The sequence below is a fragment of the Paramisgurnus dabryanus genome, chromosome 13 (genome assembly GCF_030506205.2).
Source record: "Paramisgurnus dabryanus chromosome 13, PD_genome_1.1, whole genome shotgun sequence".
Taxonomy (NCBI): domain Eukaryota; kingdom Metazoa; phylum Chordata; class Actinopteri; order Cypriniformes; family Cobitidae; genus Paramisgurnus; species Paramisgurnus dabryanus.
Genome location: NC_133349.1, coordinates 7,943,543 through 7,957,111, shown reverse-complemented (window position 1 = coordinate 7,957,111; position 13,569 = coordinate 7,943,543). Strand labels below are relative to the sequence as shown.

General features: G+C 37.1%; 2 protein-coding genes across 2 annotated transcripts; both read right to left on the bottom strand.

Annotated features, from left to right (window-relative positions):
- Positions 1-175: 175 nt before the first annotated feature.
- alkbh8 (alkB homolog 8, tRNA methyltransferase) lies at positions 176-6,971 on the bottom strand. The gene is made up of 11 exons (XM_065298646.2): positions 6,815-6,971; positions 5,961-6,195; positions 5,657-5,794; positions 5,485-5,580; positions 5,100-5,204; positions 4,943-5,013; positions 3,616-3,722; positions 3,270-3,421; positions 1,401-1,657; positions 1,146-1,295; positions 176-1,035 (listed from the first exon to the last, which is right to left on the bottom strand). Exons 1-11 carry the CDS (start codon positions 6,947-6,949, stop codon positions 484-486), a joined length of 1,998 nt encoding a protein of 665 aa, XP_065154718.1. The 5' UTR covers positions 6,950-6,971; the 3' UTR covers positions 176-483.
- Positions 6,972-7,313: 342 nt separating this feature from the next.
- fbl (fibrillarin) lies at positions 7,314-13,518 on the bottom strand. The gene is made up of 9 exons (XM_065298684.2): positions 13,401-13,518; positions 11,548-11,739; positions 10,952-11,098; positions 10,767-10,861; positions 10,500-10,670; positions 9,223-9,355; positions 9,022-9,134; positions 8,715-8,860; positions 7,314-8,513 (listed from the first exon to the last, which is right to left on the bottom strand). The coding sequence occupies exons 1-9, from the start codon at positions 13,408-13,410 to the stop codon at positions 8,489-8,491; spliced, it is 1,032 nt and encodes a 343-aa protein (XP_065154756.1). The 5' UTR covers positions 13,411-13,518; the 3' UTR covers positions 7,314-8,488.
- Between the last annotated feature and the right edge of the window lie 51 nt (positions 13,519-13,569).

Below are 13,569 nucleotides of genomic sequence, written 5' to 3'. Positions count from 1 at the left end.
CAACCTTTTTGTGGGCAAGGACTACCACAATAGATTAAACAATCTACTTTTTGATAGTCTACTCAAAACTTTGTTTTATTTGTTGATTTTATTTTATTTGTTGATATTTTTAGTATTGTTTAAAACGTTAACATACGAAAACCAAGCCAAGCTAATATAAAAAAAAAAATCTAATAAATAAATATTACAATTGAGACTATAAAAAGAAAGTGCTTTGGCGGGCACCTCACAGACTCTGTGCGGGCACCACGGTGGTCTACCCCTAATCTCGTTCATAATAGCAATGCATTTGGTCAGGTTTTGCACCAAACTGCATATGAATCCAAATTTTAGCACTGCTTTACACAAACACTAAATTCTACATTTCGTCACCACCCTTGCTGTCTTTCTTTTGTTTACTTCCATTGCATGAATTAAAGTACATTCTGCATAGATAATAATGTTCTTTATTTTCATTATATATAATAATTGACTCATAAAAAGTTATTTTTCCAATGCAATATCATGATTTGAAGAGATATCATGTGTTTTCACCAATTCCACGCACCAGTTACCCTGATCGTGGTAACTCCTGAGCACTTTTACACCCGTCACACACAATTCCTCCAGCTCACCCTGCTGAAACACATGATAATAACGGTGAAATACAGGAGTCTGGCTTGTTTTCTCCACAGGGATCTCTGTACTCGCTGCTGCTTGGTTTTTGTCCTTATTACCCTTTAAGTGCCAAGGCACCAGGAGATCTTGAGAAATGAAAGCTGTGCGATTAGTATGGACGTGTATTCTGCGTGGTGTCGTATCTCCAGAACTGTCCTTTGTGTTTTTAACATCTGAAGTAATATTCCCGACATGCTCTTTCTTTTGGTTGGGGTTATTTTCTTCTGTAATCATGACATTTTCTTCATAATTATTTTCTTTTAGATATTTAGATTTTTGATTGTTGTATTCTTGCTCCATTGCCCAAACGTAGATCAGAGCTCTTCCTCCCACCTTTAATAGCCGAACCAGCTCCCGGATAGCAGACTGTCTTCTTTCCTAAAAAAAAAAAAACACATGCAGCAAAGACAAATCCAACAAGTGAATGGGTTCATGTGTGATTCTTGCCAATGGTTATGTTTATGATTTCTTCATATAACTATGATCACCTGTGTGGAGAAATGATGAATGACCGCAATAGAGATGCAGGCATCACAGCTGCCACTGCGCAGGGGAACAGACAAAGCATCGGACACGAATGCCTCATAACCTCGCTCTCTGCAGATCTGCACCAGATTAGCACTACGGTCACAGCCCAACTACAGATACAGAGGTGAAAGTTGAAGGCATTTATAGATAATAATCACAATAATTGATGTAACATTCTAGTCTGTTGTGATGTAATATGGGATTATTAGACTCACCGACATCAACTCAGGGTTGATACCCAAGTATTTGCCATTGCCGCATCCAATATCCGCTAGAATTGCACCAGGTGGCAGGGACAGCAGGAAGTCTCGCACCTGAGGCCATGGTGAATGTCGTGTGCTGCTGAAGTGGGAAGAAATTTCTTCGTAGACCCGGTGAACGTACTGTGCCTCCAAATGGCACGCATCAGCTTCAACAACAGGCATTGTGGGCGGGGAGGGCGGCTGTTGGCTATCACATGCAGATGGATAGGCTACAATGGTAAACAGATTGTTGTAAATGAAGCACATTTCTATTAAATCTGTACAAATACACCAATGAACTGTGACTGTGGGAACAATATATGTATATGGCATTTGTCTACTATGTCCATAGTATGTGTACACGCACCTAAAAGATTATTAGGAACACCATACTAATACTGTGTTTGATCCCCTTTCAGAACTGCCTTAATTCTACATGGCATTGATTCAACAAGGTCCCGAAAGCATTCTTTAGAAATGTTGGCCCATATTGATAGGATTGCATCTTGCAGTTGATGGAGATTTGTAAGATGCACATCCAGGGCATGAAGCTCCCGTTCCACCACATCCTAAAGATGCTCTTTTGGGTTGAGATCTGGTGACTGTGGGGGCCATTTTAGTACAGTGAAATCATTGCCATGTTCAAGAAACCAATTTTAAATGATTCAAGCTTTTTGACATGGTGCATTATCCTGCTGGAAGTAGCCATCAGAGGATGGGTACATGGTGGTCATAAAGGGATGGACATGGTCAGAAACAATGCTCAGATTGGCCGTGGCATTTAAAGATGCCCAATTGGCACTAAGGGGCCTAAAGTGTGCCAAGAAAACATCCCCCACACCATTACACCACCACCACCAGCCTGCACAGTGGTAACAAGGCATGATAGATCCATGTTCTCATTCTGTTTACGCCAACATCTGACTCCACCATTTGAATGTCTCAACAGAAATCGAGACTCATCAGACCAGGCAACATTTTTCCAGTCTTCAACTGTCAAATTTTGGTGAGCTTGTGCAAATTGTAGCCTCTTTTTCCTATTTGTAGTGGAGATGAGTGGTACCCGGTGGGGTCTTCTGCTGTTGTAGCCCATCCGCCTCAAGGTTGTGCGTGTTGTGGCTTCACAAATGCTTTGCTGCATACCTTGGTTGTAACGAGTGGTTATTTCAGTCAAAGTTGCTCTTCTATCAGCTTGAATCAGTCGGCCCATTCTCCTCTGACCTCTAGCATCAACAAGGCATTTTTGCCCACAGGACTGCCGCATACTGGATGTTTTTCCCTTTTCACACCATTCTTTGTTAACCCTAGAAATGGTTGTGCGTGAAAATCCCAGTAACTGCGCAGATTGTGAAATACTCAGACCGGCCTATCTGGCACCAACAACCATGCCATGCTCAAAATTGCTTAAATCACCTTTCTTTCCCATTCTGACATTCAGTTTGGAGTTCAGGAGATTGTCTTGATCAGGACCACACCCCTAAATGCATTGAAGCAACTGCCATGTGATTGGTTGATTAGATGATTGCATTAATCATCTAATTGAACAGGTGTTCCTCATAATCCTTTTGGTGAGTGTATATAAAGCAGTGGGTCTCAAACTGGGGGGTATGACATGATGCCGAGTTTTATAAAATACATTAATTTATCATCAATTCTGTGTAATTAAACCTCAGAAAAATAAGGCTACTAACCAACAGCACTACATTGTATAATTTAATATGTTTTGTTTAATTCATCAATTCAGATTGTTTTATGGCGGCAAAAAGTTACTGTAAATAAATATAAAAATGTCCTACTGTTATTACAAAGTTTATCTTAAAAAGCAAAAAGTAAAGCACTTACCACAGTTACATGGTGTATGGCGAATTTTGCGAAATGTAAGTGATGTCCTTGTACCACGACGACTTAGGGTCAGATTACTCAAATCGGAAGTCATAACCCCTGACCCTCCATCCTCCGAAACGGGAACCACATCAAACTTCCGAGGCGTTATGCTAATAAAACATACACAAGTCATTTACTCTCTCCTGTGTTACAAACAAGTAGAGGATAACAAAATGAACTAAACTAAGTAACAAAACGTCTAGTAATAGCATGTAGCAGATCTTAATTCATGACTGTAAACTAAAGTCAACTGCAGAATAAGGGACAACCAAAGATGATTCTGAGGATGAATCCTTTTTCTTACCCATGGGTCCATAGATAACGGCTTTCTCCTTTCATCACCAGTAAACTGCGTTCTGGCAGTACCACAGAGACAGAGCGACCATCAGGATGTTTAAAGTCCATTACTGTCTAGAAGGAGGTGGAGAGGTGATGTTAAAGGGATAGTTAGCCCAAAAATGAAAATTCTCATGATCATGATATTAAGGGGACATTTCACAAGACTTTTTTAAGATGTCAAATAAATCTTTGGTGTACCCAGAGTACGTATGTGAAGTTCTAGCTCAAAATACCATATAGATAATTTATTATAACATGTTAGAAATTGCCACTTTGTAGGTGTGAGCAAAAATGTGCCATTTTGGGTGTCCTTTTAAATGCAAATGAGCTGATCTCTTCAGTCTTGTGGTTGAATAGTGCAGATTAAGGGGCAGTTTTATCCCTTTCTGACATCACAAGGTGAGAAAATGTCCATGACCTATTTTTTTCACGTTTGCATTGAATGGTTTACCAAAACTAAGTTACTGGGTTGTTATGTGTCACATTTTCTATGTTGATAGAAGCACTGGGGGACCCAATTATAGCACTTAAACATGGAAATGTTATGTCCCCTTTAACTTCCTCTCATGTAGTTACAAACCTGTATACATTTCCTTTTCTGCTGCACACGAATGGAGATATTTTGAAGAATGTTCATTCAGAAGCCCCACAGACTTCCATAGTATTCTTTTTTCCTACTATGGAAGTCAAATGGGGCTTCTGGTTGGTTTGATTAGAAATCTTTCTTTGTATTTATCAAAACAAATACATTTATACAGGTTTGTAACAACGTGAGAGTGAGTAAACTCCTGGCTGCAGGAGGCGCAATGATATTACGCAGTGCCCGAAAATAGTCCCCTTGGTAACTTTCAATAGCAGGGGACTATTTTCGGGTACTGCGTAATATCACTGCACATCCTGCAGCCAAATACGGCAGCAAAGTCCTTGATTATTACGCCAGAATGAGAGTATAGTTCCTAGCCATGTCGGCCTTAGAAAATCACAACTTTTAATTTTTCATTGGTCTTAGTACACGATGTAACTACAGAAGAGTCAAGTTTTAAATAGGAAAAATATCAAACTCTTTTTTTGGTTATTTTTGAGCGTGATGCTAATGGTCTAATCAGATTCAATAGATTATGCTAAGCTATGCTAAAAGTGCTACCGCCAGACCCAGGAGATCGGCTGAATGGATTCCAAAACTGTAAAAATCAAATGTTTAACTCTAGGGGAGCTAGAAAATGAGAATTAAAAATTTTTTTTACAAATATTTTCAAAAGTATGTAACATACAATTTAGTGCTTTACTTATACCTTTGCTCCAAGACTCAGGGAAAGTATAGTGTCCTCAAATGGTGAATGAGTGTCCACATGGGGTGGAATTCCTGTGATAAACAATAATGTTTACATCTTTAAACACAGACATGAATCTCACTTCAATATATCATTTTGAAAATATATCATACAATACCTTGTCCAGTTTGGTATTGGTTTACAGTGAGCTGGTCTGGGAGGACACTTATGTGGCCATCAGTCAAACATCTTTGTAGTAAAGCATCGCATTCCACTGGTAGACCTGTAAGTCGGACATTTATTCAATTGCTTTATATTAAGCAGCATTATATAGAGCAAAACCCATCATGTTTATCATTAAACTGTTTCTTTTACCAAACCACTAAACAGGTTTTTTTTTTCAATAATGAGTGATGCCACTACTATTCCATATTTTTTGGTTCAGGCCAATATTTAAACAACCCTCTAAGGCCATGAATAATAGATCTGAATTGCACAGCTTGATTGATAAGATGCTTTTGATTGAAATAACAGGGGGAAAAAATGATGAACTTTAAACTTACCACCTGGTAATGGCTTGTCCTTGTCAATGTTATTATTATCATATCGAAACTCATATCCGTAGTGCTTCACTCGTCTGTGTTTCAAAGCTTTCTGAACTAAAGTACAAAGGCAAAACTATGTAAAAAAAGCAACTGAATATCATTAATATATTGATAGTCTAAAATATCATACCTGTGACATCATCATCACCATCATCTGATGTCCAATCCACAGCCTTCAGCAATTGTAGCTCCTCCTCTGGAGACACAAATTCCTCCAACACAGATAGACCAGGGGGTAACGCAGAAGACACAGCCCCATCGCAGTCCACTGACAAAATAAAAGTGATATTTACTAAACATACTTTACTCTGCATCCATGAGCGGGGATAAATCTCAGGATATGAGTTCCTTAATCCCAAAAGGTATTCCCACCTTTTATCTTAAAAGTAAAGAATCATCAAAAGTACAAAAATATCTGTACACTGCAGACGTACCTTTCTCAACATAGCTGAAATAGAGCATTACGCTTTGATCCTCACATAGCAGCGATCGTCCATTAAGAAGCGTGTATGCATTCTGGCTTTCTTGGGTCGATGAATATGTCACAAATGCATATGGTTTAGCAGGAGGTGTGAGGAGCGATTCAACGGTACCTCCCTCTTTAAGAACCTCTAGCAGTGACTCCCTGCTCACTCCATTTCCCAAACCTCCATTAGAGACTACCAGATGCTAAAACGGATATATAACAGACATTATAAGACATGGATATTACTAATTACCTTTATAAGGTACTAATGCAAAGCCGTTTACATTATTTGATTCAGCAAAAATAGAATTACAAGGGTCAATTTATTGCATGTTAGTGTTGGTTTGCTCCAGTATTTTATTCACACACAAAAAAAGATTTAATACTTATTACAGCATGTAATATAACTTGTTTTCTTTGTAATGTGATATTAATGGGGTCAACTGGGAGAGCCACAAATCATGTCTGCATCAATTTTTTGACTGGGTTTCTGTAGTTACTGGTAGCAAACTCATATTCTTATTAATATTCTTTGTAAACTGTCAGTACGTAAGCATTTGGCTTTTGAGGATGTTTATTTATTTTTCTAAAAAAAAAATTTTTTTTTTGAAGTGCAAGTTTGTTCTGGGTTTTAATGATTTTCTTTATTTGCGACAACTGTACAGTAGTGAACATTTTATCTAAAATATAATCGCCGTTGAGAGTACATGCACATCAGAAGCAATCGGTTACAAACGAAATGACAGAAAGCAGTGTTGTCCATATAAACATAGACTGTGCTACCTTCTAAAGCATCTTAATTTAAATACGCTTAGTATGTACCTTTGTAGGATTCAACACTGTACTTATGCCCTCGTGTTTGAGTAATGTGTGACTGGCTTTAATTTGCCTGCGAAGCAATTTCTTCTCATCTTTAGTTCTTTTGACACTTTTGTTGCTGTCCATGCTGCTCTCCATGTGCAACCGCTTTTCTGACCCTTCCGCGCGCAAAAACTACAACATTAGTTCCTAGAGCATTTTTACACGCGTCTTAGATTTAAGATTGAAATCTAATAAGTGTGTCCTTTATTTTTACACATTTTAAAAATTCACATTGAAAGGGGAACATCAGTCTTTTATAAATGCAAAAAAAAGAGATTATTTTAGCGATGGCCAAATTGTGCAGCGATATCTGTGTTTCTCATATTTTATCTACGTTTACTCTTAAAGTAGCTCTGCTTCTCTCACTGTATGTGTTTATGTGTGATATAGCTTGATTTTGCGCTCATTTAATGCTTTGCTAATGCAAGCATAAAAGTAACAGTACACGGCAACGCTTGCATCATTCAATATTTCACTAACCACAATTTTATTTTCCACGCTGCACAAATTACCTTAAAAATATTGTATTAATAAAACAACGGATTAAATTGTATTATTACAAATCCAAAATCATTTAAACTTCATTAAAACAGTGGCTCCCAAGCTTTTTCACTTCAAGGCCCCCCTAGTTGTCCACAACAATATTTAAAGCACCCCACTCTTTTTCCAAATAAAATTAACTAGAGCTTGGAATGATGAGACCGATACTAGTCAACATTTGAAGTGGATCAAAACCTTTCATAAAAGTGGGCCTAATACCAATATTCGTTCTTGTCTTAGGAAAATTTTTATTAAGATTTTTGATCCACTTCAAATGTTGACTAGTGCATATTTGCTACTAAATGGCAGAAATGTAAGAAACATCTAGACCTTTGCTTCTTTTAATGGTTATTTTGTCCAATTACTTAAAATTATAAATCATCTCTATGCAGGCCACAGCCCACTGGTTGGGAAACACTGCCTTAAAATATAACTGAAAACAAATCATGCCATTCCCAAACTAATCTATTATTTTGTAACCCGTTTTCAAAGGGTCTTGAAAAGCATGGGAAACATATTTAATTATATGATGTTTGTAAATGCTCCACAAAAAAATTTTCATTTAAAAAATTTTACTAAAAATATTCAAACAAAACAGCAACAATAAACGTAATTACATTTTTGTTTGACAAGGAATATTCTTACAAAAACCTTTTGTCAGATTAACAATTTGGGGAAGCCACAAATCATAACGATTATTTATTAACTTTTACAAAATTTCACTGAATATCTACAGTTTTCAGTAAACAGTTTTTAAGGCTTCTTATAATTTTGAGTTGCTCAATGTTTACAATTTTTTTAGGGTTAGCATCTAGTATTCAGTTGTTACAAGCCAAAAACATCATCCCCCCTCAGGACAGTATATATATTTTGATAGAGGATTATCACAAACAAAAAATAAACTGGTTGCTCTTCATAATGTCTTCTGTATGGATCAAATACAGCAGATGGGTTTCCCAGCAGAAACAGTTGAATGGTTATTTTACATAAGAGTCTGTGTTGTTGCATCTGCAAACGTGGGGCCATCTAGTGGCAGAAACACTATCAGGAGCAATGAAGGACACAAATAATAATGGAGGATTTCACCAGGACCCCTCATTTCTTCTGTTTGGGTGGTGGTCTGCAAAAAAAGAAAGAATATTTTGATACAATTTTAACACTTAGAAAACAACATACATGTATACCAGTGTACATGTTTTATAAAGTAGCTACATATTACATAACCAGTCTGAGTGCAAACACATAAAACTCTGAAAGTAGTATATAAACTACATTACAGTTTATGCATGAACCTGCAGGTCTTAAAATCATGAAGACCCACCTGTAAATCCCTACAACAACCGCATGATCTCTCTCGTATGGCTCAAGTGTCAACTGCTCCTGTGGCTTCATGTTTTCAGAGGCCATCTTTTTAACCTCTGAAGCAAACACTGCCTCTGGGGCAGCTGTGGAGTCGATGCAGTTTGCCTAAAAAAGCAATTTAGTAGAAAAAAATCATCAATAACTGAAAATTTAACATCTCTGAAAGCTTTAAAACTATTTTTAGCTCATGCATGCAAGACTTCCACAAATTACAAAAAGCTTGCAATTTTCAAAACAAAAGTATGTCAACATCATGCTAATCTTACTTTGATTGAAATGACAAAATGGCCTCCATTCTTCAGAAAGTTGTGTGCATTAAGGGCAACGATTCTTGTTTGGTCAGGTTGAGCAACATCAGCAAAGATGACATCCACCATACCTTAAAAAAAAAATCAGAGCAGTGGTTTAATATCAAACCAGGAAGAGTTTATTAAAATCAGATTTGCGCTTGCATCAAGGGAACTTACCGACAAGCATGCGGTACTTGTGTGGGTGACGTGCATCTTCAATGATGGGAATAATATTTGTTCTCTTTTTGGCCACATTTAGCAAATCTCTGCCTGATCTGTGGGAGAACTCTACAGCGTACACCAACCCTTCCTATAAATCATAAAAATAAATATGTCAGGATGCAATAGTTTTACATAACACAACCTATTAGCATATGAAAAAAATAGTAGCATATAAAGCTACTAAAATCCTGAACTCGGAAATGGAGATAAATTAAATCTAATGATCTAACTCCACAACTGAACACAAACCAAAATATTTTGATAAATGACGGTATGTACACAGTTGACGGTACCCACTGAATTCCATTGTATTTGTTTTTCCTACTATGGAAGTCAATGGCTGCCATCAACTATGTGCTTACCATCATTTATCAGAATATCTTTTGTGTTCAATCAAATAAAGAAACTCAAACAGGTTTACAACAACATAAGGGCGAGTAAATGACAGAATTTTTCATTTTTGGGTGAACTATCCCTTCAAATAATGTGATATGCAATGCAATAATGCTTTAAATTTGTAAAATCAAGTTCAATTATATAAAAAACTATTATATTATGTACAAAAAAAATCTTCATTAAACATGATCTTTACTTAATATTCTATAACTGTGGGTTCACACCAGCCGCACTTGAGGCGTCAAATTCGCGTCTAGTTTGCTGCTTGAACATTTTGAGTGTACTCGCTTCATTCACGCGGAAATTCCCGTCATGGGAGGGGCTTCTGCGACTCCGCCCGCTTTCTGTAATCACAGCACTACTAGAGCAAGCTCCTGATTGGTTAACACGACGCGTTTTTCTGCCAAAGTTCAAATTTTTCAACTCGCGCATTTCTCGCAGCAACGCTTAATTCACACCATACAAGTGAATGAGTCGGAATCGCGTCTACTGCACTGTGCTAAACGCATCATTCGCGCCGCAAGACCCCTAGACGCACGTCAACGCGCCTTCACATTGACTTAATATTGAAATCACTTGCGCTTGACGCCTCTACCGCAGCTGGTCTGAACGCAGCATAATGATTTCTGTGATAAAAAAATCTATCATTTTGACCCATACAATGTATTGTTGACTATTGCAACAAATAAACATGTGCGACCCAAGACTGGTTTTGTTGTGCAGGGTCACAAATGTTATTGCAAACCACTGCAGTCTGCATATCATACAACTGTACATTTTCTGCCTCAATATTTTACATTTGCTCAATACAATATTAGAAATGAAATTCAACTTACTGGTCCAACAATGTCAGAAACGTGGGATACAGTAGTCCCTGATGCCGCTCCTAGGTACATGACTTTTGCTCCTGGTTTAATGTGGATCTGGTCTACACCTCCTAAAATGGCAGCAGCCAGCTTCGACCGGAAAGGATTCCATGCTCTGTACTCAATCTTTGTTTCTCCTTCCTAAAATAAAAAATGCATGCAACACATGAACTCAACTCTTTCTAGAATTACTCGGGTGTAAATTAAATGCACAAACAGAGAATTCCAATAACTCACCTCGACACTAATTCTTTTCTCTCCATACACAGAGTCTCCGATCACCATGTTTTTGGTAACCAGAGCATCCTCCTTACCACGGCAGATGAACACACCTGCGATTTTCAGATTAAATGTAAATTGGCAAATTTTTTTCAATAACAGCCAGAACGTAATTATAACAAAGACTGATGTTACCGACTCACCTTCATGTCTGTGGGGCTCTACGGTTACTTTTCTGCCTCCTCTGAAGCCGCCTCCGCCACCTCTTCCTCCCCGACCCCTCGGTGTGCCACGTCCACCACCTCGGCCGCGGAAGCCACCGTCACCACCAGGGGATCTGAATCCTCCACCTACCAAAAAAGTGCAAATTTAAATGACATCCTGAAATGTACTAAGTACAAAAAGTGAATAATAAAACAAGTTTCGTTAAAAATTTCCATTAACAAGAACCTTAACACGGCTCCAGCGTACTAAACATTTTTATTGTTTCTTTACTAGTACTAAATGTTTATGATTTAATTATTATTTGTAAAAAACTATAAGAGCTCTGATGCAAAAGGTGCTAAATGCCACATTCATCAAATACTTTCACTTCACATGTTATGAATCCAAGACCGAGGCCATTAAAGGGAAATTTTTTACCAGTTTTCCAAATATATTCGGATATTGACAATTTATGAGCATTTTGCTTTTATTTAGAAGGACAGTGAAGAATGACGGGAGCCTTTACATCACTCATTTACATTGGGGTAGTACTAAAACTTGACCAAGGTACATTGAAGCAAATAATTTTGCTTACCGCCACCTCTACCGCCTCTAAATCCTCCTCTTCCACCTCTGTCTCCTCCTCCACGTCCACCAAATCCTCCTCGTCCTCCACCGAATCCTCCTCGTCCACCACCAAATCCTCCTCCTCCTCCTCCTCCGCCACCACCAAATCCTCCACCACCACCAAATCCTCCTCTTCCTCCACCACCTCTTGGGCTGAAACCTACCAGAAAGAAATAATCATTAAGACACTTGAAAGAAACAAACAAATAAAAACAGTAGTGATGCACCGATATTTATCGGCCGATTTTTTATGAATTTGAAACCATCAGCATATCGGCAATAGCACGAGAAAGGCCGATACCGATTGTTTATTAATTAACTGCATAAAAGAAAACCATTATATGTAAAAAATGAGTTAATGTCGTTAATAAAATAAATGCTGAATAGCAAAAACCACCTTTGAAGGTTGTCATGTTGTCTTATTATATTTGTTTAAGCTTAATTTATGCCTCTCTTATTATGTTGGTCAGTTGAATGTTAATTAGATCCAATCCGTGTTCAGGTAAAAATAATTTGATGCAGAAATAAACTAGCTAATAGACCAACTGTATAGTATTGTATACAAGTGTTTAATATCGGTATCGGCCAGAAGATGTCTGTTTAAATCGGTATCGGCCCAAAAAATCCTATCGGTGCATCCCTAAAAAACAGTAAAACATCATCTGATACATAACAAGTATTACTCCCTTAAACCAATTCATTTAAATGCCCTCAACAGCTGGAGTAAACAATCTTTAAAGGGATAGTTCACCCAAAAAAAAAGAAAAAAAAACCTGTTATCATTTACTTACTTCCGTGTTGTTACTAACCTTATAAATTTCTATGTTCTGCAAAACACAAAGGAAGATATTTTGAAATATGCTTGTAACCAAACAGATCATGAGTCCCATTCACTTCCATAGTAGGAGTAAAAAGAATACTATGGAAGTGAATGGGGCTCATTAACGGTTTGGTTACAAACATTCCTCGAAATATCTTCATTCGTGTTCATTAGAACAAGTTAATTTATACAGGTTTGTAAGAAATATATTATATATATATATATATATATATATATATATATATATATATATATATATATATATATATATATATATATATATATATATATGTGTATAATATATATATATATATATATATATATATATATATATATATATATATATATAAATTGAACATTTTTGGTTGAACTAGTCGTTTAATATAGACAATATATTATTTAAAATAATCTGTAACTTAGGGTTATAGTGCTTTTTTAATCTGTAGAGCATGTTATCCACAGAAAACGCACATTTCTACCAAGCTGTCGACATTAGTCTAACATGGGTGAACAGGAGAGACCATTAACAAAACCCACGTGGCCCGTATCAATGCATGTAAACCCAACCATCAAAACACACTTAGTTTAAAACCACGAGACGTAACGAAATACACAACTGTATATTTATTTTATTACGAAATTAAAGTAAATAAAGCAGATCTCTTACGTTACTTAAAGCCATGTGGGAGCTTCAGACCCGCGTGCGCAATGTGCTTAGTTGCACGCGCATGCTAACGTTAGTGCACAAGCAAACTATTTCTAATTTTTAAAGTATCAGAACTATACCACATTAAAACACATTTGAAATAGTTAAAGTAAACGTAGACAACATTGTCTAAACGTTTTAGAGAAAGTGTGATTTATGTACTAACACACGCGTGGCTAACGTTAACTGTCCGGCATGTTTGCAAGCGAGAATATATTTACAATAACGTTAGTTAACGTTACATCACGCGACGCTTCATACAAATTTAAATGCTAATAGAAAGTAGGACACTTACCTGGTTTCATTTTATTTTAGTATACGAGACAAATTTCCTTTTTATTACAAACAACAGTCTCACAAAGTTCCGCTGCTTTTCTTCAAGTCTCGCGCAGCACTGAGATCAGATGGCCACATGTGCGTCAAAAGTACTTTCCCACAATGCACTTCGGTAAACGTGGCTCGTG